The sequence below is a fragment of the Felis catus genome, chromosome C1 (assembly GCF_018350175.1).
Source record: "Felis catus isolate Fca126 chromosome C1, F.catus_Fca126_mat1.0, whole genome shotgun sequence".
NCBI classification, from domain to species: domain Eukaryota; kingdom Metazoa; phylum Chordata; class Mammalia; order Carnivora; family Felidae; genus Felis; species Felis catus.
The window spans coordinates 185,810,006-185,834,434 of NC_058375.1; the positions used below are offsets into that span (position 1 = coordinate 185,810,006).

At 43.9% G+C, this 24,429-nt stretch overlaps 1 protein-coding gene across 2 annotated transcripts in view; it reads left to right on the top strand.

Annotated features, from left to right (window-relative positions):
• MAIP1 (matrix AAA peptidase interacting protein 1) overlaps positions 1-12,876 on the top strand; it is a 37,927-nt gene extending 25,051 nt beyond the window's left edge. For both annotated transcript variants that reach the window (XM_045034249.1, XR_006583469.1), the window contains exon 6: positions 12,334-12,876. In XM_045034249.1, coding sequence (XP_044890184.1) covers positions 12,334-12,376 — 43 coding nt within the window. In that variant the 3' untranslated portion in view covers positions 12,377-12,876. The remainder of the gene's footprint in view (positions 1-12,333) is intronic.
• Positions 12,877-24,429: the final 11,553 nt, after the last annotated feature.

Here is a 24,429-nt window from a genome sequence, read left to right on the forward strand (position 1 = left end):
CTACTCTTCTATAGGAGCCTGAAGGTGAAGGTCTCTATTTCTATATACCAATGATTGCAGATCTTAAACCAGTGTTAAATGAAAAAGGCCATAGAACACCTGAATTCCATTTTCTTCATTTGATGAGATCTACCAAGGTTCATTAAAACACCCCTTTGAGGGCTAGTATCCAAAATCTATAAAGAGCTCACCAAACTCCACACCCAAAAAACAACCCAGTGAAGAAATGGGCAGAAAACATGAATAGACACTTCTCTAAAGAAGACATCCGGATGGCCAACAGGCACATGAAAAGATGCTCAACGTCGCTCCTTATCAGGGAAATACAAATCAAAACCACACTCAGATATCACTTCACGCCAGTCAGAGTGGCCCAAATGAACAAATCAGGAGACTATAGATTCTGGTGAGGATGTGGAGAAACGGGAACCCTCTTGCACTGTTGGTGGGAATGCAAATTGGTGCAGCCACTCTGGAAAACAGGGTGGAGGTTCCTCAGAAAATTAAAAATAGACCTACCCTATGACCCAGAAATAGCACTGCTAGGAATTTACCCAAGGGATACAGGAGTCCTGATGCATAGGGGCACTTGTACCCCAATGTTTATAGCAGCACTCTCAACAATAGCCAAATGATGGAAAGAGCCTAAATGTCCATCAACTGATGAATGGGTAAAGAAATTGTGGTTTATATACACAATGGAGTACTACGTGGCAATGAGAAAGAATGAAATATGGCCCTTTGTAGCAACGTGGATGGAACTGGAGAGTGTGATGCTAAGTGAAATAAGCCATATAGAGAAAGACAGATACCATATGGTTTCACTCTTATGTGGATCCTGAGAAACTTAACAGAAACCCATGGAGGAGGGAAAGGAAAAAAAAAAAAAAGAGGTTAGAGTGGGAGAGAGCCAAAGCATAAGAGACTCTTAAAAACTGAGAACAAACTGAGGGTTGATGGGGGGTGGGAGGGAGGGGAGGGTGTGTGATGGGTATTGAGGAGGGCACCTTTTGGGATGAGCACTGGGTGTTGTATGGAAACCAATTTGACAATAAATTTCATATACTGAAAAAAAAAAAAAGAATAAAACACCCCTTTGATGCAGGGCATCTGTCTGACTCAGTTCGTTGAGCATCTGACTTCGACTCAGGTCATGATCTCATGGTTTGGGAGCTCAAGCCCCATGACGGGCTCTGTGCTGACAGATCAGAGCCTGGAGCCTGCTCTGGATTCTGTGTCTGCCTCTCTCTCTCTTTGCTCCTCCACCACTTGTGCTCTCAATCTCCCTCAAAAATAAATAAGTGAATTAAAAAGAACAAAACCTTTTAGATTAATGGGGGCATCAAACAAACTCAAAATTGATTGGCTAAGACTTTATATAGTGTCAACCTTTATTATATATTGTTTATTTTTTAAAGTTTATTTATCTTTTTTTTAATGTTTATTTATTTTTGAGAGAGAGAGAGACAGCATGAGTGGGGAAGGGGCAGAGAGAGAGGAAGACACAGAATTGGAAGCAGGATCCAGGCTCTGAGTGGTCAGCACAGAACCCCATACAGGGCTGGAACTCACCAACAGCGAAATCGTGACTTGAGCCAAAGTCAGACACTTAACCAAATAAGCCACCCAGAAGCCCCAAGTTTATTTATTTATTTTGAAAGAGCGAGAGCTTGAGCAGGGGAGGGGTGGAGAGAGAATCCCAAGCAGGCTCCATGCTATGACTGCAAAGCCATACAACGCGGGGCTCCATCTCACGCATCCTGAGATCACCAGCTGAGCTGAAATCGAGAGTCGGATGCTTAACCAACTGAGCCACCTGGGCACCCCGATAAGTTGTTTATTGCTTCAAAATAATAATTTTAAGAAACTTAGATAAAATAAGACCTTATGAGAGTATTTAATCTTGGTCATTCAATCTCGAGTAGATTATGCAAATATTGATGTATCATTTAGGATTAGTTCTGACTGCGTGAAATAAACTTTTAAGATCATGACTTAAATAATATAGAAGTAGTTGATTTTTCTTACACACAAAGTCCAGATATAGGATTCTTTGGACTGGTATGCCAACTCCATAGAGTTGGGCGTCTCCACAGAGTTGGGAGTCTCCACAGAGACGCTCTTTGGGCGTCCACGCTTCTTCCAGTCAGCATTGCCTTCCTGAGAGTATGACCCTTGTCCTCATAGTACAAAATGGCTAGTGGAGCTCCAGCCACTAAATCCACATTCCAGTGGCAGAATGGGGGGAAGGAAAGAATAAGCAAAGATATACACCAGTTGTCTTTTAAGATGCTTTCCCAGAGATCATACAAAACCCTTCCACTTAATTTCGTTAGCTGGGAATTAGTCATACGACCATACACAATTTTGTTAGGTCTGGGAAATACAGTGTTTTAGCTGGGTACATTTAATTGCCCCAAATAAAACTAGGGGTTCTAAGGGGCGCCTGGGTGGCGCAGTCGGTTAAGCGTCCGACTTCAGCCAGGTCACGATCTTGCGGTCCGTGAGTTGGAGCCCCGCATCAGGCTCTGGGCTGATGGCTCGGAGCCTGGAGCCTGTTTCCGATTCTGTGTCTCCCTCTCTCTCTGCCCCTCCCCCGTTCATGCTCTGTCTCTCTCTGTCCCAAAAATAAAAAAAAAATTAAAAAAAAAAAAAACAAAAAAAAACTAGGGGTTCTAAGACTAAAGGAAGAGGAAGACGCAACTAGCAATTTGCTCTAATTAGGTTATTTGAATCGTGAGTGTGGTCTCTGGTAGATGGCTGACAGGTTCGCCTTGCCAGATTTGCTGACTGAGAACGAGCTTTTAGAGACCCCACATGCTTTCTAGCTGGGGTCTGGTAGTAGTCCTAAACATTGCCCAACTAGTTTTTAAAACCTTGATGTAATAGAGCACCCAGAGAAAATTTTGATTCCAGAGTGGCTTAAGGATGCTCCAGATAATATATCCAGACCTTTGAGGGCTCACTTCCTGTTGTTTACACCATACACATTCCTGCCTGGAGGACTCTGGATATAGTTTATCCCATATTCAAAAATAGAAACCTCCTCTTGACTGTCCTCCCCTCCATTTTATAAACCAAATCAGTCTGTTGGACATTCTATCAAAATTTGCCTCATACACTTGCTTAATAAATTACAACTCTGGTTCAATTTTGTATGAGTAGTAGTTAAAGTATCCTGTGATACTTTTTGCCTTCATGTGAAGAAATCCATCAGGAACGGTGGAAAAAGTACCTAATCAGATCCTTTGGTGAGACTTTCCTTAGCCTCTGACTGTGAGTGCAGAGGAGATATGGGCAAAGCTGCATGGGTTTAGCGGAGCACCCTGTCTGCCCCCCTCCCCGCCCCCTATCCTGGCTTTATCCCTCCTCAGAATGTGCATTGCAATACAGCATCCTACTCAGGGCAAAAGCTCTGATGGAGCAAAATACGGTTGATCTCAAACAGAAACAGCAATTCCAATAATTGGCTAATTTATTGTTAACTAATTTACTGCTAGGAAAGAGGCTCCCTCTTATTGCTCCCTAAAGAAGGAAAAAGACCAACTTAAAATTTACACCACATACCAAATCATGTATTTTAGTTACCATCAGGTGCTTTGAGGCAAGATTTTTTCCTAGGGAGTACACCACGAGGCAGCATTGTCCAAAAGAAGCCATTCTGTGTGGCCTGATTGGAATTTCACTTGCCTTTCTACCTCCTTCCTCAGCACTAGCTTCCTATTCTGCTCCTGAGGCACATCCAGGTTGTCCCTACTGTGGTATCTCTGCAAAACCTGTCCCTTTGCCAGCTCCGTGCTCTTTGCTCAGATCTTCAATGACAGAAGGTTCCAGTTTAAATGTCACCTCTTCTAGGAAGACTTTCTGCTCGTCCAGTCTGAAGCAGCCCGACCCAATCTTGCTCTGTTCCTGCTTTATTTTTCTCACAGCATTTACTGTCATCCAGTAGTTTCTTGTTTATTTATTTGTGTATTGTCTGGCCTTCCTCCACTAGGATGGGGCCTTCTGATTTCAACTTAGTGCCTCCTCATATCTGGCAAAATACTCTTTACCTCATTTGTGTTCGGTTGAGGGCAGAGTTTCTTAACCTCGGACCTACTGACACTTGGGCTACACACTTCTTTGTTGTGGGAGGAGCCGTCTTGTTCATTGGAGGGTATTTAACAATATCTCTGGCTCCAAGTTGTGACCACCAAACACGTCTTTGCAATTGCCAAGTGTCCCCAGGGGAACAAACTCGCCGTCAGTTGAAGAACACGGGTTTAAGCTATTGGCTGCTGTGTTGCCGTGTTGGTATTCAGGAGGCAGTATTGTCGGAGAGTGATGGTACCTTTCATTTAGCGATTGCTACAGATATTGGGCACTGTTCTGTGGGTTTTACATGTAATCAATGCAACATCCCTTACTACAGGTACTGTTACGATCCTCAGTTTACAGATCAAGAGACTGAGGCACAGAATGATTCGTTAACTTGTCTAAATTCACACCATTAGTAGGTGGTACAGCTTGGGATTCAAACCAGACAACAGGGTCCCGGACTCTGTGCCAAGTTGAATGGGTAGTGCTGTGGGTATCTCACTGTCCTGCCTCTGGTGGTGGAGACTGGGCATCAGATGGGCTCCCATCCCCCCAGCCCACACGGCAGTTCCTTCAGTGACCATGGGCAAGTGACAAGTTTCCTCTCCAAGTTTCATTCACATCCGTATATAAAATCAAACACACAAACAAAATAATCTAAAAATTCCACGCAGAGTTGCTTTAGGAATTGATTGTGATAGCATATTTGTACATACCCTGGTTTCCAGCACAGTAAGTCCTAAATTCATTTCTGCTCTCCTTCCCTTCCACTTGGCTCCATGCTCCAAGTACTGAAAGCAGGTCCTAAAGATCTTGGTTAGACAAGCCCATTGGGAAATCTAACCTTTAAGCAATCTGCAGTGTTTTTGTTATTGTTGAGCAGGAGCAGGTCAAAGCAGCCCCCTTACAAACAGCCTGCCAGGCTGGCATCTCGTCCTCTTCAACTAATGACCAACAGCTACAAACCATCAGCACTTCCCCATTAAGCCAAATGGAACTTCTAAATCTGCACTGATTAGATACCCCAGAGCCTGGCTGACAAGTAGCTTTCCTGCTCCATTTCTTGATATGAGTCAGTGAATTAATTGCCTGACCCATTGTTTTCCAACACGGCCAATTAAATGAATTTTCCGAGGACTAGCATGAGCCTTCTGGCCAGCAGGGGGCCTCCTTTGCCAACATAACTGAGTTGGTGCTCAGGCTAGCTCAGGCTAGCTGGGTAGCTCAGGCTACCCACCAGAAATTGGGTACCTCTGAAAAGCTTGCTTAGAACAGGGGTTCTAAATTTGGGGGCCACCATCTCTATGGATAGAATTCTGTGAACTTGGGTGAGGGAAAAACTGTTTACTTTCACTAATCTCTAACTGAAATTTAGCATTTTCTTTAATTATGAATGCAGGTAACAAATCACAGGTATCTGTGGATCCCAACATAGTTGTGGCAGAGATCTTGAAATATTGGTTGTATCCCTCATTACTTCAAAATTCCAGTAGCAAGAGGACCTGCTGCTGGATCTTGTTATTTAATACATTAATAAAGAAGCACATATGGACCATAGAGCAAATTTGTTGTTTTTTGTTGTTGGTATTTTAATATTGAGAAAATTAGTTTACTTGTTTTTATTTTATTTTATTTTATTTTATTTTATTTTATTTTATTTTATTTTATTTTATGTCATTTTATGTCATTTTATGTTATTTTATTTTATGTCATTTTATTTTACTTTGTTTTGTTTAAAACATTCTGAGTAGAGGCCCATGGACTTTACCAAACTGTCAAAAGTATTCATGGTATAGAGAGAAGGTTAGGAACACTTGGCTGAGAAGCCACTAGGCTGGTCTCTGGGAAAAAGAAGTTAGTCTTCAAGGGAATCTTTACACTTAATAATTTTTAGTTGTGACTCACCTCTTGCTCTTCCATCTCCTCTGGTGACATAAAGATATGTCAAACATATCAAAAGTATTAGTTACAGTGCTTGTCAGTGTACAATTTATATCAGAATGAAATTTTAGTGTATTCAGAATTGTGTTGAGTAAATTTTAGGGCCTGTCATCCTGACCTTGGGGAGGAAGGGACCTAGCTTTTCCATTGCCTTTGATTTCACATTTTCACTACACTTGGTTGAAATCACCTGAGGAATCATCTGAAATTGTAGGAGTTTCTGTCCATGCTCAGCTCTGAGAGAGAGTCACTTACTTTTCAGTGAGAAGGCCTCAGCCCATGGGAGTGTGGCTTCCAGAATCTCTTCTTCTTCCACTCCTGTAAGAAATGTTCTGAAATACGTACACTAGAAGTGGGGATGTGGAGAGTTTCTTTCCCCAGATTGTTCTGTTCCTTTTCCCTCATAAAAGTTCAGCCACACTGGGAGATGGCCAGGCTGTGCTCGGCTGAGGTCCAGTTTTCCTGACCAACATTGATAGCTTGTCCTGGGCTCAGCCTTGGGGGCACTCAGAAACCCAGCAAGCCCACACAGTAATTGTCACCTCAGCACTTTCTCCTCCCTCTTTCTGAACCTCCTACTTTCTCTGTTGGGCCTTTATGCTGTCCCTTCCCCTACCACTCCTCAGGTCTGCCCTTTCATTCCCAGGTCAAACCTTTTTTAAAATTCTCTAGGAAGAAAATGGTTCCAGGGGCAGCAATAATATCAAAACCAAGAACCATTCCTTTCTGAAAGACCTGTAACATGCAAGTATTGTGTGAGGCACTTTTCATGTACCCTGTCCCCAAATTCATGTCCACTTGCAACCTCAGAATTTGACCCTATTTGGAAATAAGGTCTTTGCAGATGTAATTAGTTAAGAATCAAGATGAGATCATCTGAATTAGGGTTGGCCTAAATCTAATGACTGATGTCCTTCAAAGAAAAGGAGAGGACATAAAGATGCAGAGAGAAGGCAGTGAGAAGATGAGGCAGAGATTGGAGTTATGCTGCCATAAACCAAGATATGTCTGAGCCATAAGAAGCCAGAAGGGACAAGGAAAGATTCTTCCCTAGAGCCTTCAGAAGAAACATACCCCTCCCCGCTAACACCTTGATTTTGGACTTCCAGCCTCCAGAACTACGAAAGTAAAAGTCCCTGTTATTTTAAGCCACCCAGTTTGTGGTGCTTTGTTACAATAGCCATAGGAAACTAACACGCCAGCCAATGAGAGGGGCATTATTACTCACCTTTGTCAAATGAAGACACCAGGCTCAAGAGGCTACATACCTGCATAGATTTGCACAGCCGGTGGAGGACCTGGAATCTGAGCCCTGATTTAAGAAACCCCCAGTGCCTTCCAACTTCCCTTCAGCAATATTGGATTCAATTAGTTGTTAACTTTGATAGTGGATTAAAGTAATTCATTTTCAGGTTCCAGGGAGACATTGGGCACAAGCTGTGGCTGCATTGCAAAGAGGGTATGGAATTCCTAAAAGACCTCTAGCCCATCTGGGGAGGGGAGAGGAGAAACAGGAACCGCGTGCCAGCCTCCTGCTTAGTTGTTGATGGAGCGCCACCGTGGAACGTGCACTCCAGGACCATTCTTTGGGGAGGCTCGTTCTCTCCCTTCACTTGCTTCCTTATCCAGGCTCTTTCCTGGGCTCTATGGATATTCAGATGAAGAATCAAGATCTTCCTCTAAGGCAGGACTCTTGTTATTACAGTGAGCCCTCTATTTCCCAGCAGAGTAGGGTCCTAAAGGCTATTAGGGACTTTTTCATAAGCCCAAAGTGGCATATGTTGGTGAAAAAGGCTTGATTTAGCTCAGGTGCACAATTTTTTTTTTCACAGGAACATTTCAAAGAAAATGGGTGTCTGTCCTTATAAAATCATTTCATTCCTGAGGCTCTTAGGGGTTTTGTCGTATTTTACCTATCAGGCCTTATAGTGGGGTGTGAAGTTCCTGGGGATGTTGGATACCTGTGTACCCCATCAGCATGGTGGATGGCTGGCCTGTGACTTGCTTTGGTGATGCTTCCAGGAACTCAGCAGTGTCGGGTCATTTGACTGAGGGGCTGGCAATTTATTAATGTCCCTATCCCTGGCCTGTCAAGAGTTACAAGGTTACACGCTGACAGGAGAGTTTTTATTTAAAAACTAGGATTTCTAAGACAAGATCAGTTTTAGCCTTGGCAGTCCTAGTACTGTCACTATAGGTAAAACTCATAACAAGTTCAAATCCCAGCTCAGTTCTTACCAGGTGGGTGTCCTCAGGCAAGTTCTCAAGCATCCGTGGTCTCTGGGCCTTCCTGTTTTGAAAACACTAACCCATCTCAAAGGCCTGTGGTAGACTGAAAATTTAAAAGTCAAACAGGATATAAAAATGGGAGAAAAAAAGTAATAAAAAAATATGTGCTATCCTCTCCCCAATTTAATACTAAGGGCTATAGTCAGATGTGAAATGACCACAGTGCCACATGCCCAAAGCAAGAAACAGATTATCCTAAATGATTTTTTCCTAAAAAGCTATTGATCCCCTTCCTTTTGTTTCCTACCTAGCTCCTAGCAGGAGAATAGATGATGGAGAATAGTAACCTATATCAAGTTGGCAGTTTTTGTACTGAAGTACAAGATTGTGCTGTTATCAGTCCTGTGAGATCAGGGGTCCCTAAATATGTGAGACAGGCTTTCTTTGTAGTTATGTTTTAGTCAGGACCCTTGAGCTTTTTTGTAATAGGATCCTAGTGTCTTGTAGAAAAAGCCTTCAGTGTCAGCTGGTCCAACCTCCTCATTTGACAGACAGGGAAACGGAGGCCAGAGAGTCACAGTCTCTTCAGGCTTCATTTTCCTAATCTGTAGATGAGGCCCTATATTTTTAGGGCCTAGAAAGGTGCCTGGCATGTTATAAGCCTCATATAAATGTTTGAGAGGCAGCAAAGCTTGTTAGTGGAGAGAAAAATCTCTACATCAGAGTGCTGGGTTCATATGCTGGTCTTCCCCTTACTATTTTGTGGCCTTGGGTGAATTAACTAAAGTCCCTATTCCTGTAAAGAAAAAAATTTTTTTAATCTTTATTTATTTTTGAGAGAGAGAGAGCGAGACAGAGCATGAGCAGGGAAGGGGCAAAAAGAGAAGGAGGCACAGAATCTGAAGCAGGCTCCAGGCTCTGAGCTGTCAACACAGAGCCCAATGTGGTGCTTGAAGTCACGGACCTCGAACTCACCGACTGTGAGATCATGACCTGAGCCAAAGTCAGATGCTTAACCGACAGAGCCACCCAGGCACCCCAAGTCCTTATTCCTCATAGAAATGTTGTAAGGATTAAATTAGTTACTATATGTAAAACACCTAGTGCTCAACACATAATAAGCACTAGACAGGGATTAATTCGTAATATTGCTATTTTAAAAGAGATTACATGGTTTGAATGAGACTGCCTACTTAGTGGCAGAGCCAGAAAAAGAATAAAACTTGGCTCCTACCTATGCATACTCTCTACCGAACCAATGTTTCTCCCCAAGGAAACTAGTTATGTTTCTAACCTCTTTGAGGCTATTTCTGCCTCCTAGGATTATGATAGAGCTGAATTGTTTATTTCACCCACAAGGATCGTAGAGTTCGCAATACAACTTACTCGATAAACTGTGAATAAGGTTCATCGACAAGCTATACACAATTCCCTGGGACTGAAAGGGAAGCTCTGCCATTTGTCTCCATTAGGGGGCGCCAAAGAGGAGACAAAGGTGCAAGGAGGAGGAAGAACTAGCTGCTTCCTGTTCTTTCTGTTCCCGTGGGGGTTACCCAGCAATGGCCCTTCCCCCTGACTCTCGCCCAGAGGCAATGATTTCAGTTGTGCAGTTTTCCCAATCTTCGCTGACACCCCTTGTCGGAGACCTGAATTCATTCTCTAAGATCCTCAGGCACCAGCACCAGCCAAGCTCCCTTCCAAACGTCTAAAATGTAATAATCCAAAAAATACTACTACTAATAATCCTGGCCTCTCTTTATTCCCTAGATGGAGGTGGTGGGTACTTTGTGCAGTTATTACCTCTGTGATAATTCAGTGTTCTCTTTATGCTTTTTTAATTCTTCTACACCTGGTTAAAAATTCTTTATGTTAAATTCTCACTGTTAAAATAATTAGGGTGGTTTATTTCTTCTGAGACCTTGGCAGATACACAGGGGAACATGCATTTACAAAAATAAAAATAATCCACTAATAGAGGCAAATGCAAGTCCTTAATCATCCTTTCTCCCTTCTCATACTCCATATTGGATGTGGTCAAGTAAATTAGGTCTTTTTTGAGTGCCTATCAGTTACTCCATTCCCTAGAGGAAGTCACACTTATTAGCAGGTATCTGTCCCTCCAGAATTAAAAAAAATTTTTTTTTTACGTACACGTGTGTACACACTCATATATCATAGACTATGCTTACATAATGAAAACATAATGAAATAATGTAGCATTAAACATAATCCTATATTAGCATTTAAAGTCCTTTTTGTCTTTTCTAAGAAAGTTGATTTCTTCCATTTCAAATCTTAACTAGAATTAGATCCCAGTTCTCTAATTTTCATCTGTTCCTACTTTATTTCCCCACTCAAAATGCCATAGTCTTTCATTTTTTTCTTTGATATAACTTATGCTAGGTACAAGGTAAACGCACAATAAATGGTGTCACGAGAAGAAGAGAATGCCAGAAGGGTTCAGAATAGGAAGAAATCACTTTCAACCGAAGAAGCCAGCAAAGACTTCACAAGAGGGGATAGAATTTGGGTTGAATCTTGAAAGATGTGTTGGGCTTGAAATAAGAGAAGAGAAAAGCCAGAGAAGCCTGATGTATGTGGTCTAGAATCTCTATGGCGGTGAAACAACCTGCTTTCTGCCTCATGGAGTAGGATTACACAAAACCCACCATGAGGCTGATCCAAGAAGAAAAATATCCATACATAAAACCATGAGATAGACCCAAAGAGGAAAATATCTATTTCTCTGGTCTTGGATGGGATGAGTCTACCCTGCCATGTCCAAGATGCTATAAGATTCATTTCCTTCTTTGTTTATCCTTCCCACTGTTCTGACAGCAGCTCCATTGTGCCCTCTTTCCCAACACTGCTCAAGGCCCCTCCCCACCTCAGAAAACCCAAGCCCTCACCAATGAACAAACAGGATTTTTTTTTTTTTTTTTACATTTTTAAAATTCACCTAAATTTGCAGACCCTGGTCTTACATTCAAAATCAAGCAGCCCTGTTGCATTATCATTTGTAATCCCTTTAGATTTTCCCTCAACATCTCAATGAAATTCTCTCATAAATCCCCTTCTTTGCTGACCAAGTGCTGTGCAGTTGCTGATTTTGCAAGATACGTGCTAATGTAAAGTATGTCTCCTTTGAGTCTCTTTATCACTTGGTTGCTCTCTGCTCCACCTTCTCCATATTTATGTCCTTATCAGAGCTGCACACCGTATTTCAAATGAGCCTTGTTCTTCCTGCCATGCCAGAATATTGACTGTAACCCGATAGCCTATCTCAAAATTGGTGAGGGGGGGTGGGGAGGATTCTTTTTCTCATTGTGGTTAAAATAGCTTGCCTTGTAAATGCCAGAATATATTTTGGCAGATTAGGGTTTTTACAAAGAATGGTGTCAAATGCTTTCCAGAAAGGTGTTTGAATTATTTGGATAGGCTGCTTCAGCCATTAACATGTTCCTTTGCAGCTTAACCTCACAGGTTTGCAAGACAGTTTCCCTGCTGAAAATGTGTGCTGATTTCTTTGTAATTAAACATAACTTTCTTAGCAACCCCTACATTCAAGCTGTGGCTTGGAGCTTCAAAACGCTTTCCCTGCTGCTGAAATCATGAAGCCCGTGGTCTCCTAGATATTTTCTAAAAGCCTCGCTTAACAGAGAAGAAGCCTTCACAGCTTCTGTCTTATTCAGCTGTTGCCACTGATAATTTCAAAGACATATTCACAGACTCTGCTCTGCATCAGGCAGCTGTTATGTGGTTACTGAGTGTTTGTGTGAGAGTTTGTGGCTCCATGTCTCATTTCAAGTTTCTACTTGCATGGAAGATCGTCTGTTTGAGGAAGGTTTTGTGCCCCGCCTCCCCTCCCCCCCTTCCCTGTGCAGCGTGTTTCCTGTTTTCTTTGGGAGGGCTCTGTGCTGTAATCGTTTTTCCATTCCAAGTGCCTTCTGGGCTGATTTACTTAACTGTTTTGACGCCTTCTCTGTGTCTAAATTTGCATTTCCGCAATAACAGTTTTGGCATTTATTTCCTATGGGCAGAGCACATTTCACTTCTGTCTCCTCCCTATCATTTCTCTCGGCTCAGTTTATCTCTGCACATGCCGCGTCCTTCCAGACCTGAGACCTGAAACCTCAGTTTTGCTTTCCTACTGCTTGGATTGATGTCAAGATGATTTATAAAGCACTCTCATCCCAGTGCCATGGGCCAATGATACCATCAGTTTCGCCGCTTCTGAACTGCTTACCTGGACTCGCCTATTGATTAAGGCCACTACCAGATGCAGCTATTCCATGCGTTCCATCCAGCAAGCCCTGGTTTATAAGCCAGTCATTTACGATGAGCATCATTTCAGTCATCATTGCTCGATGTGCCTTTGGCACTTTTTTGATTCACATTCATAGACTGCAGTCACCCATAATTAAGTCCTGTTGCTGTTGCATGAATTATTTTATCTCGTCATATTTAATTCACCTCTCTCTTCTTTTGGAAATCTCTGGTGAGCTTCAGGCTTCATCCTGTAGATCTTTTGTCTATTTCTGAAGCTAAAGCTAGATTGATTACACATTCTGGCCTTTGAATACTTCGTGCTCGTCCTCATGCCAGGAATAAAAAGCAACCTATCACCAATTTCATCTTCTCCTTGCTTTCTTTTGTGGTATCCAAGGCTTTTCAGATCATTGTAATCCACCTGAAGACGGTAAGTGTTTCCCTAGACCGGTGGTTCTCCACTGGGATGATTTTGCTCCCTAGGGATGTTTGGCAATTTCTGGAGGCATTCTTGGTTGTTTACAATTGATGATACTGGCATCTAGCGCACAGAGACCAGAGATGCTGCTGAACATCCTGCAACACACATGGAAGCTCCTCACAGTAAAGAATTATTCAGTCCCTCAATAAAGCATTATGGAGGCTGAGAAACCCGGCACTAGACCATATGGTTCTAGATGTACTTGAACATGGTAATGATATATTTCTGCATGTGCCTTCCCAGATCCCAGATACCTGGTCTCTGGATACAGACGCCATCAGACTCTCCTTTAATAATATATCTATACTTCCAACTCCGGTTTTAGGATTATGCATGTGAGTGGTTGAAACTGTGTGTGCAGAACCCAAGTTCACTGTTAATCCTTGCTACTTTCTTAATTTAGTTACACATGAGTCTTTCTTTTAACCAGAAAAGAAATAATAGCCAGCCGGTGTACATTGTTCATTCACGAATATTTCACAAATATATTTTGAGTGCTGAGCACTGTGCTAGGATGAACACTGTACTAGGTGCTGGGAAGCAAAATCAAAATGCTTTTTTGTATTTTTGGAATTTACAGTCTAGTCAGGAAGACTGACAAAATGGAGAAAAGCATTATGAATAAAACCCAGACTGGTGATACAGAATAATGGGAGGGAGGGAGAAGGGCGGAGGGAAAGGGGTTCACAGAGACAGAGGACAGGGAAGATCTCTCCGGGGGGGGGGGGGGCGGGTGACGTTGTGGCTAAGGAGGATCCAGTCATGCAGAAGCAGAGATGGAGGGAAGAGCATGTGCTAAGGACCTTAGGCCAGAGCAGCTCGGCTTGTGGGAGGCACCAGTGTGGCCATCCCACAGTGAGCAAAGGGACAGCAGGCCTATCCCAGGTCAGAGAGAAAGAGGAGGGCTGCCCCTCGCAGGGCTTTTCAAGCCATAGGATACAGTAGACTTTATTCAAAGTGTTTTGAGGTTTCCCCCACTCCAATAACCCCATCAGTCCTTCCTCCCCTCATTCTTTACTTGCTGCTTCCACAATGTTAGGTAAATGAAACTCAACAGTCCTTCTTCCAACCTGTATAGAAATTCTGAAGCTGCAAGTGCAGTGGAGGCTTTAGCAGGACAGAGATATCATCTGATTTGCATTTTAAAAGATCATTCTGGCTGCAATGTGTGGAAAATGGGGAACAGAGAGAAGAAAAGGAAGTGTCTGGAATTGTAATCACACCAGTCTCGATTTGGGCTGGGCTGGTGGCAGTGGGGATGGAGAGAAGGAGGTGGCTTTGAGAGATCTATCTGAATGTCTGGCCTATATACTGAATTTGGAGGGAGTGGAGGAAGGGGAGGAGTCATGTCAGTGCCTGTAGCGCTACAGAACTACTCAGTGAAGGAAGTAAAAGGACTTTGGGTTCCTACTGACCACAAACATCAATCCAGAAGCCCCCTAAATCCTCACTTGTAAGTATCCCAAGTGAGTTATGACTGAAGGCAGAGGAGAAGAGACTGAGTAGGAATTCATTTAGTCATTAATTCTGACCAAGTGACCTCCACTGAACCTAATCTAATGAGGTAGCAGTCAAGAAGGCAAGAGGCAAAGGAGGGTGTAATGGAAGCATTGGTAGTAGAAGCCATGTGGAGAACAAGAGTACAGCTCTGGTCATCAGGGGGACTGCGCCTGGCCCAGTGGACAGGCCCCAGCTTCCTTCAAAGGCTTGGCTTACAAAGGAAGCATGTTGGGAGAGGCAGTGAGCTGGGAGCAAGCATTGGCCCTGTTTACCATCTGTGGGGAAGAGGACAGCCACAGGAACGACAACAGCCACTCGTTTCTCCACCTCACCATGGATCCATAGATGGTGGAACGGTCCTCTCTCTGTTCTTTCTAGAGCATGTATCTCTCTCAGTAACCCACAGAAATATTGATGCTTACCATTCCATGTATAATCCCATTCCCCATTAATTTAAGCAAGCTGGCAATGGCTCAGACCTCTCTCTAAAGTAGAAATTCTTCTGTATTTAGAGACCAGGTTTTCTTGACCTGAATGGTCTAGAATATATCGACTTGTACTCAGAGCAAAAGAGAATCTACTTCAATTGCAGAGTAAAGTCTGAGAGTGCAGTTTGCTCTGAGCTCTGGGGAGTCAGCTCTTATGTTCCTTGGGTAATCTAAACATGACCTTTCCAAATGTTTTCATCTAAAGCAAATGATTTCACTCTCTTTCACCAGAGGAACATTGTCCTTTTATTATTTTCCTTATTGTTTCTGAGATGTGTGGGGTTTCTTATGTGCTCAGAGTTGTTCTTTGGAAATCAAGTCAAACCATTGCACTGGTGTTCCATACTTTTATATCCAAATAAGGATTCCTATTTTTTCTCTGGCTCCAATATTAACTGGGATTTTTGTGAATGTCTTAAATCCTTTTCACAGCTCACTCTACCAGACTTGTTTACTTGGTCTACCTGAGCCAAGGTATACAACAGGTACACTGTGAAGGAGTGGAGGTTGGGGGGCTGCAGACCCAGTCAAAAGGAATCTTTGCTCAGACTCCAAAGTCATGACTCATCGAGAGTCGAGCCCACGGGACTCTGGCATTTCCACAGGTGTTGTTTGGAAAAAAACAAAACAGTGGCCCAATCATTTCTATCTCTGTCTCTATCTCTGTCTCTGTTTCTATCTTTATCTCTATCTCACTATCCCTCTATCATCCCTCTATATCACTATTAATGTAGGCACTTATAGCAATAAACATACTTCTCTTAATTGGTACACAGAATAAGTAGGTAAAATAGAGTAAAAAAGAAGTGCTTCTTTGAACCACAACCTGAAGTCACTCTGTTTCTAAGGCACCGGACTATGTCTGTATTTATTTGAAAGGCAAGTGTTGCTTTTCCCCTCCCATTTTGCTTTCTCCCACCACCTTCTGGTTTAAAAGAACAGGAAAAGAGCATTAAGCTACTTTTGAAAAGAAATCAGGGGAAGAACAATAGGAAAGGAGAAGAGGAGCCATGAAATGTCATCCGTGGAAAGTCACCAATGGCAGGTGGTGGTGGTGATGGTGGTGGCTCTAGGACTTTTAAGAACAAGAATGCTTAACATTGAAATTTAAAGCTATTTGTTGCTCAACATTGAAATTTAAAGCTATTTGTTGCTTAGTGCTGAAGTGTAAACACTGTTGCTTCCCTGGCTTCTTCTCCATCCTGACTAATGCTCCAAGACTTCAAGAAAGTCTGCTTCATCCTCAAATGCCTGGTCAGGTGGTGTTTGGAACCAATGAGAAAGCCATTTCTCATCTGGGTCATGTTGGAGCAGAAATCTAAGAACAGCTTCGTGAGGAAAGATGTGAATGAGACGGAGAATTTATAGGAGCAGCAAATTAAAACCAGAAGTGCTCTTGAGAACATAAGACACCAGGAATTCATAAACATCCTGAAGAGGACATTGAACTTTTGCAGGAAAGAGAGTTCCTCTCAACTATATGTAAATCTGAAAGAATGGGTACCTCAGGCTGATGTCTGAGTTACTTAACATTCAAATACCTGTGAAGGAGGACCAGATATCTCAAGAATGCACATGTAAATTGACAGATGAGGCACATCTGAGTCATTCACTCATTATTCAATAAATACAGTATAGAGCAAATGCTGGTACATATACCAGACCCAGTAGCATATGGTGATGGACAGGACAGACACAGCCTCTGCTTTTATGAAGTTAACATTTGTGTGGGAGGAGTAGGGGAAGACTCAGGGGGAGAGACAATAAACATTTACACAAATGGTCAAAATAATGATGGATTCTGGGGTGCCTGGGTGACTCAGTTGGTTAAGCACCTGACTTCAGCTCAGGTCATGATCTCACGGTTTGTGGATTCAAGCCCCGCATCGGGCTCTGTGCTGACAGCTCAGAGCCTGGAGCCTGCTTCGGATTCTGTGTCTCCCTCTCTCTCTGCCCTTCCCCCGCTCACACTCTGTCTCTCAAAAATGAGTAAACGTTAAAAAAAAATTAAAAAAAAAAAGATAGATTCTATCCAATGTTAATAATGGGAGGACTGTAATAAAAAATACCAAGGCAGGCTATTTATGTAGGATAGTCAATGAGGTCTCTTAGGAAAGGAATATTTAAGCTGAGACCTTAATTCTCCATACAAAGAGCAACGAGAACGAACACTCCTAGGCAAAAGGAGAAGTGAGGGAAAAGACCCTGAGGCAGAAGGAAATTGGAGATTTCCAGGAATTCATGGAAGACCAATGACTAAAAGTTAATGAGAAAGTTTGAAAGGTTATGAAATGAGGTCAAAAAGTTAGAGCCATTCAAGTCTTTGTAAACCAAAGAATGGAGTTCATATTTTCTTGCAGCCCAGTGGGAAGCCTCTGAAGGATTTTAAGCAAAGGAGTGATATCATCTGATGTTATAGAGAAAACAGATTGGCAAGGAGCAAAAGTGGAAGCAGCAAGACAAAAAGAAAGGCTATTTCAGACATCCGGGTAAGAGATCATCAGAATGGTAGCCATGAGATAAAGAGGCATGGGCAGGTGAGAGTATGGTTAGAAATAGAAGTATAATTAATCAGATTTGCTGGTGGATTAGGTGTGGAGCATGAGAAAAATTAAGGGAACCATTTATTCAACAAATACATATTGAGTGCTTACTATGTGCCAGTCACTGTTGTAGTTGTCTGGGATATGCCTGCGAGGAAAACAGACAAAAATCCCTTCCCTTGTGGGTCTTACACTCAACAAGGATCACTAGCGAGAGCAACTAACTTGGTAGAATTGCTATGCCTTTTTCTTGGTTGAGGAATGCTGAGGAATAAAAAGAGGTTTAAGGGAATCAAAAGTTTCATTTTGGCCATTTGCAAATAAATACCTATGAGATCCCCAATGGAGAATTCTACTAGTGAGCTGAGTCTGAATTTCAGAGGTGAAGTTTGAGGAATATTTGTGAATTGAGGAGTAATCAGCATATAAATGGTATTTAAAGAGATCTAAACCCAAGAGAATTGAGGAGACATATCTGGCCCTTGATAGGGTGTAAAGAAGGAAATGAGGTTCGGACTGAGCAGTGAGAAATCCCAGTATTTAGGGGTTGGACAGAAGAGGGTAGACTAGCAAAGGAGCTGGAGAGAGAGGGAGATTAGTGAATAAGGATGGAAATCAGGAGACAGTTGGCATTATGAATGCCAAGGAGGAAAGGTTGAAAGGACAGTGATCAACTTCACTGAAAGCTGATGTGAAGTCAAGCGAGATGAAGATAGAAAATATTCTCCTGGATTTTCCAACATGGAGATCATTGGGGGTCTTGATAACAACAGTGGCAGCAGAGAGAAAGGAAGGGAAGCCACAACTATGACTATGTCGTGGAGGGAATGGGGATGAGAAAGAGGAGGCAGATAGTACTGACAATTCTTCCAAGAGGTTCTGAGAAGTAGAATAATGGTTGGAGAGCGATGCAGGGTGAGGAGAGAGTCTCTTTTATTTTGTTTATTAAGTGGGAGACGATAAAGTGTGTTTGTATGGTGTTTGGAATGATCCAGTGCAGAAGGAAGCATTCATAATGAAGAGGAGAAAGGAGATAATGGCAGACACCATTTCAAGGACTGGGGTGTGAGCCCAAGCAGAGGGCTGGCCACCAGGGTCCTGGCCCTGTGGCTGCAGGAAGAAGACAATAAGGCAGGTGCAGTTCTCCCCAGTGTGTCTTATTGAGAAAGCAAGTCAGGATCAGGAGCAAGTTCTGTGTCTGCCACTCTAAGCCTCTAGGGTTAACTGGATTCCCGGTGGCCAGGCTCCTTTGGCCACAGCTGATGTCACAGGTCAGAGGCAGTTGAGGAACGAATGAGGGGATTTGAACTGCAAATACGGGCAACAGCCCAGAAGGAAGTTTCCAGGGTTCCAGTTTCTCCAGTTAGTCCTGTATCCTGCTCTGATCCAAGAGAAGATTTTAGTCCCTGTGAGGGTGTTGTAGAGGGCCTTCAGAATCAGGGGACGTTCAGTTATGAGGACTGCATGTTTTCACAGCTGTGGATTTACCGTCACCCTGGACTGGCCAGAGGCAGGTCATCTGGGCTGAGGTATCGCTTAGCCAACAAGCAGTTTTCTGTAGCAGGAGAAATTAAAGACTTCCTCCATGAGTCTCTGGGGCAGGGAGAACTTGATGCAGGCCAGGCAGCTGTTGAGGAAGGACATGCTGTGACTGCTGAGAACAGAATTGGATAAGGGTGGGGCTCCATCAGAGAGTCAGGAACAGCAGCGGAGAGGGAGTTTGTTGCTGGGAGCAGTGGGGGTGGGCAAGAATTGTTAGATACAGCAGGTCTTCCTGGCCAGGTTCTACATACGCTTCCGTGTTTCCAGTGGGGAAGAAGGGAAGATGAAAGGAGAGTACAGCTCATACACCTGAATGGGCCAGAATGGATTTGGGGTTTTATTCGTACTATCTTGACTCAAGCCTCATAGCAATCCTGTGAGGTATTTCCCCCTCCCATTCCTTTTAGAGGTAGGAAAATTAAGGCTCAGAAAGCTACTATGTTTAAGACTACATGGGGAGCCTGGGTGGCTCAGTCGGTTAAACATCTGATTCTTGATTTCGGCTCAGGTCGTGATCTCACAGGTCGTGAGTTTAAGCACCGCTTGGGGCTCTGCACTGACAGCACAGAGCCTGCTGGGGATTCCCTCTCTCCCTCTGTGTCTGCCCCTCCCCCACTCGCGTGCGCTCTCTTTCTCTCAAAATAAATAAATAATTTTTAAAAAAAAACCAGACTATGTAACTAGTAGATAGCAGATCTGGAATTTTAACCTGGTCTACTTGGCTCCAAACCCAAAGCATCTGCCATAATGGTGCTCTGCCATCCTGCGCCTGCAGTGAGTGATAAGAGGTGGAAGGATCAGATCAATGAGATCGTTGTTCTGGTGAAGGATTTAGCAGGTGAAGCAAGTTGGTGCTGGGAGTGAGCCTGAGTGGCCACTTTGCTGGTGCCCCAAGGGACTTGTACTGCCATCTTTTCTTCCCTAAGCTGCTGTGTGATGGCGTGTGGAAGACTTCCGTCAATAAGCTCCCAGGAAGTCTTTGGTTTCGAGGGGCTGATCAGGAAGGAAAAGGACAGACTCTTATAGGGAAGACTCCACTCCTTATTTTTTTCCCTTTCCCTCATTTCAACTGCCTCTCCTTCCCTAACTTTGCCACACTGGGCTGATAGGATTTAGAATCGCCCCTCCCCACAAGGACTGGATTAAAGCCCTCCCAGGACCCATTGAGCCAAACCAAACCTCCTATGATTTACCCATGCAGAGCACATCCTCAGTGTTTACATGTTGAATAGTTTATGATTTGCTCTACATCTGATCAGGCAGAGTCAACTACCAAAACTGCTGATCCGTGGAAACTTCACAGCCTTTCCGGGCATAATAACGGCTACAGCTACAGCTCATTCAAAGAGAGAAATAGCCTTTGATGAGCAGAGCAAGGACAAATTAAGACGTGACTCTCACCCAGTATCTAGATACCTACTGCTGCAGGCTTTTCTTGAAAAGGAATGGGGCTGGGGAGTAGGGGAGGTTTCTGTCACCCCCTCCTAAACAGCAGCAGAAGGACCAGGGTGTAAACATGAGCATACCCTCGAGGACCTTTCAGTGTATCAGAAGCAAAGGGAGGCTGTTGCTAAGGCAACTTTGTTACCTCTTCTCTTCCAACCTGTGGCAGAGTCCCTAATTGTCTGATTGTCCCTAAGTCTCCATTCTATTCTTTAGTAATAGAATCCCTCATTTTAGGGAAGTGAGAAGATAATCCAAGTTGACTGGAATAAATGCCATATTTCCAAGCCTCTTGCAGTTGGATTTGGCCATGTATCTAAGTTCTGGACAATGAAATGAAAGCAGAAATGCCTTGTGGGACTTCTGAGAAATGTCCTTAAAAGGATAGGTATATACTTTCTTCTTCTTCTTCTTTCCAGCTTGCTAGGATGTGGATGTGATGACTGGAGCCTGAGCAACTACCTTGAGCCATGAAGTAGAAACTATTATTCAGAATGATAGATAGAAGGAGTCTGGGCTCCTAGTGATTGCAGCGCCAACACTGCAGCTTGGACTGCTACTATATAAGCCATTAATATTTTTTGGCATTTGTAGTCACACCTAGTCTTAGTATACCTTCAAATGCCCCTGATGGCCCCTGGTAAGCCATGTATCCTACTAAAACAGCCTTACCAAGCAAACAGAGGCAACAACATTTGCCTGTTAGGAGCAGTGATTTTAGGGGCATAGCAAAGCTCCACTGTCTAACAACTTTCTACCATCTGTCAGTATGGGAAATCCCACTTAATTTTTTTCTTTAGCTCAGTGATGTTCAAGTTTGTGTTATTTGTGTTTCTTTTTTTTTTCCTTTTTAATGTTTATTTTGGAGAGAGAGAGAGAGAGAGAGAGAGAGAGAGCAAGCGCAAGCAGGGGTTGGGGCTGAGAGAGAGGGAGACACAGAAGCCAAAGCAGGCTCCAGGCTCAGCCCGACCTGGGGCTTGAACTCAAGAACTATGAGATATGACCTAAGCCCAAGTCAGACGCTTAACCAACTGAGCCACCAGGGTGCCCCTGCTGTTTGTGGTTCTTTGATCAAGCTTTACATCCATATTTCTCTTCTTTTATTTCCTTTTCCTTTTCCTTTTCTTTTTGAGAGAGAGAGTGAGAGGGCACGCAGGAGTGGGGGAGGGGCAGAGAAAGAGGCAGATGCAGAATCTTAAGCAGCCTCCATGCCCAGCGAGGAGCCCAACTTTGGGCTCCATCTCACAACTGTGAGATCATGACCTGAACTGAAATCAAGAGTCTTAACCAACTGAGCCACCAGGGGCCCCTACATCCATGTTTCTAAAGGCTTTCAGGACATCTCCACGTGGGTTTCTGGCCACATCCTCAAATTGGACACATCTAAAGCCAAACTTCTTCATTCTTTCCTAATAGCCTCCAGGCCAGGAAGAGGAGCCCTGCATTGGACCTCAGGCATTACAGGGCCTCATTCCCTCCCTTCCCCACCAGTCCCCACAAGGCAAGAAGTCCATGGGTCACAGGAACTCTCCATTTAAAGCCACATCCCCTTCTTTGGGCCACACCTGCGTGGGTATCCAGTACCCCAGAATTCCCTGTCCAGATAGCCTCAGGCCTGCTTCCAGGGCCTGTGCTGGCTTCTTCCCTGGGTTAGTCACCCCAGGGATGGGGTGGGAAAAGGAAACATGTTTTCAAGGAAAGTGGATGGAATGTGGGCATGAGGACTGGGATGTCCGTCCACACATGTCCTTGCACGATTGCTCCCCATGTGGAGCAAAGCCAGGTCAGAAAGAAAAGGGGGTTGTCGGGCAGGTTGGGGCCTAGTTCTTATGTACCTCCACACTCTGGCATAAAACTCTGAGGAGTTCAATAAACGAATTTTCAATCTAGACTTCAAGGACAGTGTGAAGGTATATTTGTCCAGATAACATAATAGAACATGTTTTATTTAGCGGTTGGTTGGCCTGATGTATGTAGAACTTCAACATATTTAGACATGCTATATATAGACCTCTATTTGTACTTCTACTTGGGGCCCAGGTCCTCCACATGACCCTGCCCAGGACACAGGGCCTGTTGCCCCAGGGAGGGCACCAGGAATCCCACCTCTCCCAGGCAGGAGGTGACAAGTCAGATGCTCTACCTGGGTGAGCAAGAAGGTATGTTGGAGCACAGGACACAGCTTCTGCTAGGAGCAGGGAGCACAAAGAGCCAATGAGGGAAGCCAACAAGGGGTGGAAAGAAAGTGGAGCAAGGAGATGCTGAATTGAGAAATTCTGGGCTGGAGGGATGGGATGAAAAGGAGCTCCTAGCCACAAAGGTAGAAACCGGGGACCATCAAGGCTGGAAACAGGGACAGCAGAGGCCAGATGTATGGGACTCTGCTTGAATCAAAGACTTGCCTCTGGTTCTCTGTGTTCACATCTCGTCTATCCATTTAACTAGTTTGATGGCTCCCCACTGCCCAGGACGTGAAAGGGAAGAATAGCTCCAGACAAGCTCAATGGGGCCCATGCCAGCAGGTGGGGAGGGGCGTGGGAATACAGGCAGCAGGTTTCACCACAGCCAGACAGGTAATGGCACTAGGCATCTAGGTCATTTTATTGACTGGGGCATCCAGTCCCTGTAAGAGGAGCTGGGAAGAACTGGAAGGGTATCAGGGCTCCGGTCAAGGACACAGGAGTCAGGGAAGCATTCCAGCTCTAGCAAGTGGACTGGGACAGAGCCTCAGTTGTATGGACTTTGCCAGTGTAGCAGGGAGTGGGATGAGCCAGGAACAAATATCAGATAGAAAGCAATGCCAGCTCCAAGCAGAAGTATGGCCATAGCAACTGCTCATAATCTGTGTCTATTTTTACCGGTAGAATGGTTGGATGATTGGATGGTACTCATGCTATGTTCATTTTAAAATAGCTTTTAGGGGCACCTGGGTGGCTCAGTCGGTTAAGCGTCCAACTTCGGCTCAGGTCATGTTCTCACAGGTCATGAGTTTGAGCCCCACGTCAGTCTCTGTGCTGACAGCTCAGAGCCTAGAGCCTGCTTCGGATTCTGTGTCTCCCTCTCTCTCTGCCCCTCTCCCACTCGTGTTCTGTCTCTCTCTCTCTCTCTCTCTCTCTGTCTCAAAAATAAATGAACATTAAAAAAAATTTTTTTACAACAGCTTTTAATGTCATCACCAACCTCTTCTTGAGTCATGGCTTGCTTTTGAAGATGGAGAAAGGGAAGTGGTGAAACTGAGAGCTGAAGGTATCAGGAGTCTATGGGACAAAGGGAACACAGACATCAAGGAGACCCTGACTCCCTTTCTGAACCATACTCCAGGTATCTAGGGCCCTAGAAGTCTCTGCCCAACAGGCCCACTTCCTGTGCAAACCACTGCCTGGGTGAAATGTGGAAACCTTGCTGAATGTGGACAGTACACCCCCAGCACACTCTTCAGCCTGACCAGTGGCCAAAAACACTAACATTTATGGAGAGTATGGTTGGGCTTGAGGACAGAGATGTCCACATGTGTGTGATCTTAAGACCCCCTCCACGTGCAGGATGGAATATAAAGGGTGAGCTAGGAGCCACCGTGTCCTGGAAAGGAAGTCTGAGAAGCCTGAGGAATTCTAAATTTGAAACTGGCCTTCAAGGTCAATGTTCGTCAAAATATGAGAATACAATATATTTACCTAACCACTATATTATTTCACTTGGTACTTTAAAAATTATTTTTTTTTAGTGTTTATTTATTTTTGAGAGAGAGACAGAGTGCAAGCAGGGAAGGAGCAGAGAGAGAGGGAGACACAGAACCCGAAGCAGGCTCCAGGCTCTGAGCTGTCAGCACAGAGTCCTACACAGGGCTCGAACTCACGGACGGTGAGATCATGCCTGAGCTGAAGCCACCGAGGAGCCCCAGTTTACTTGATACCTT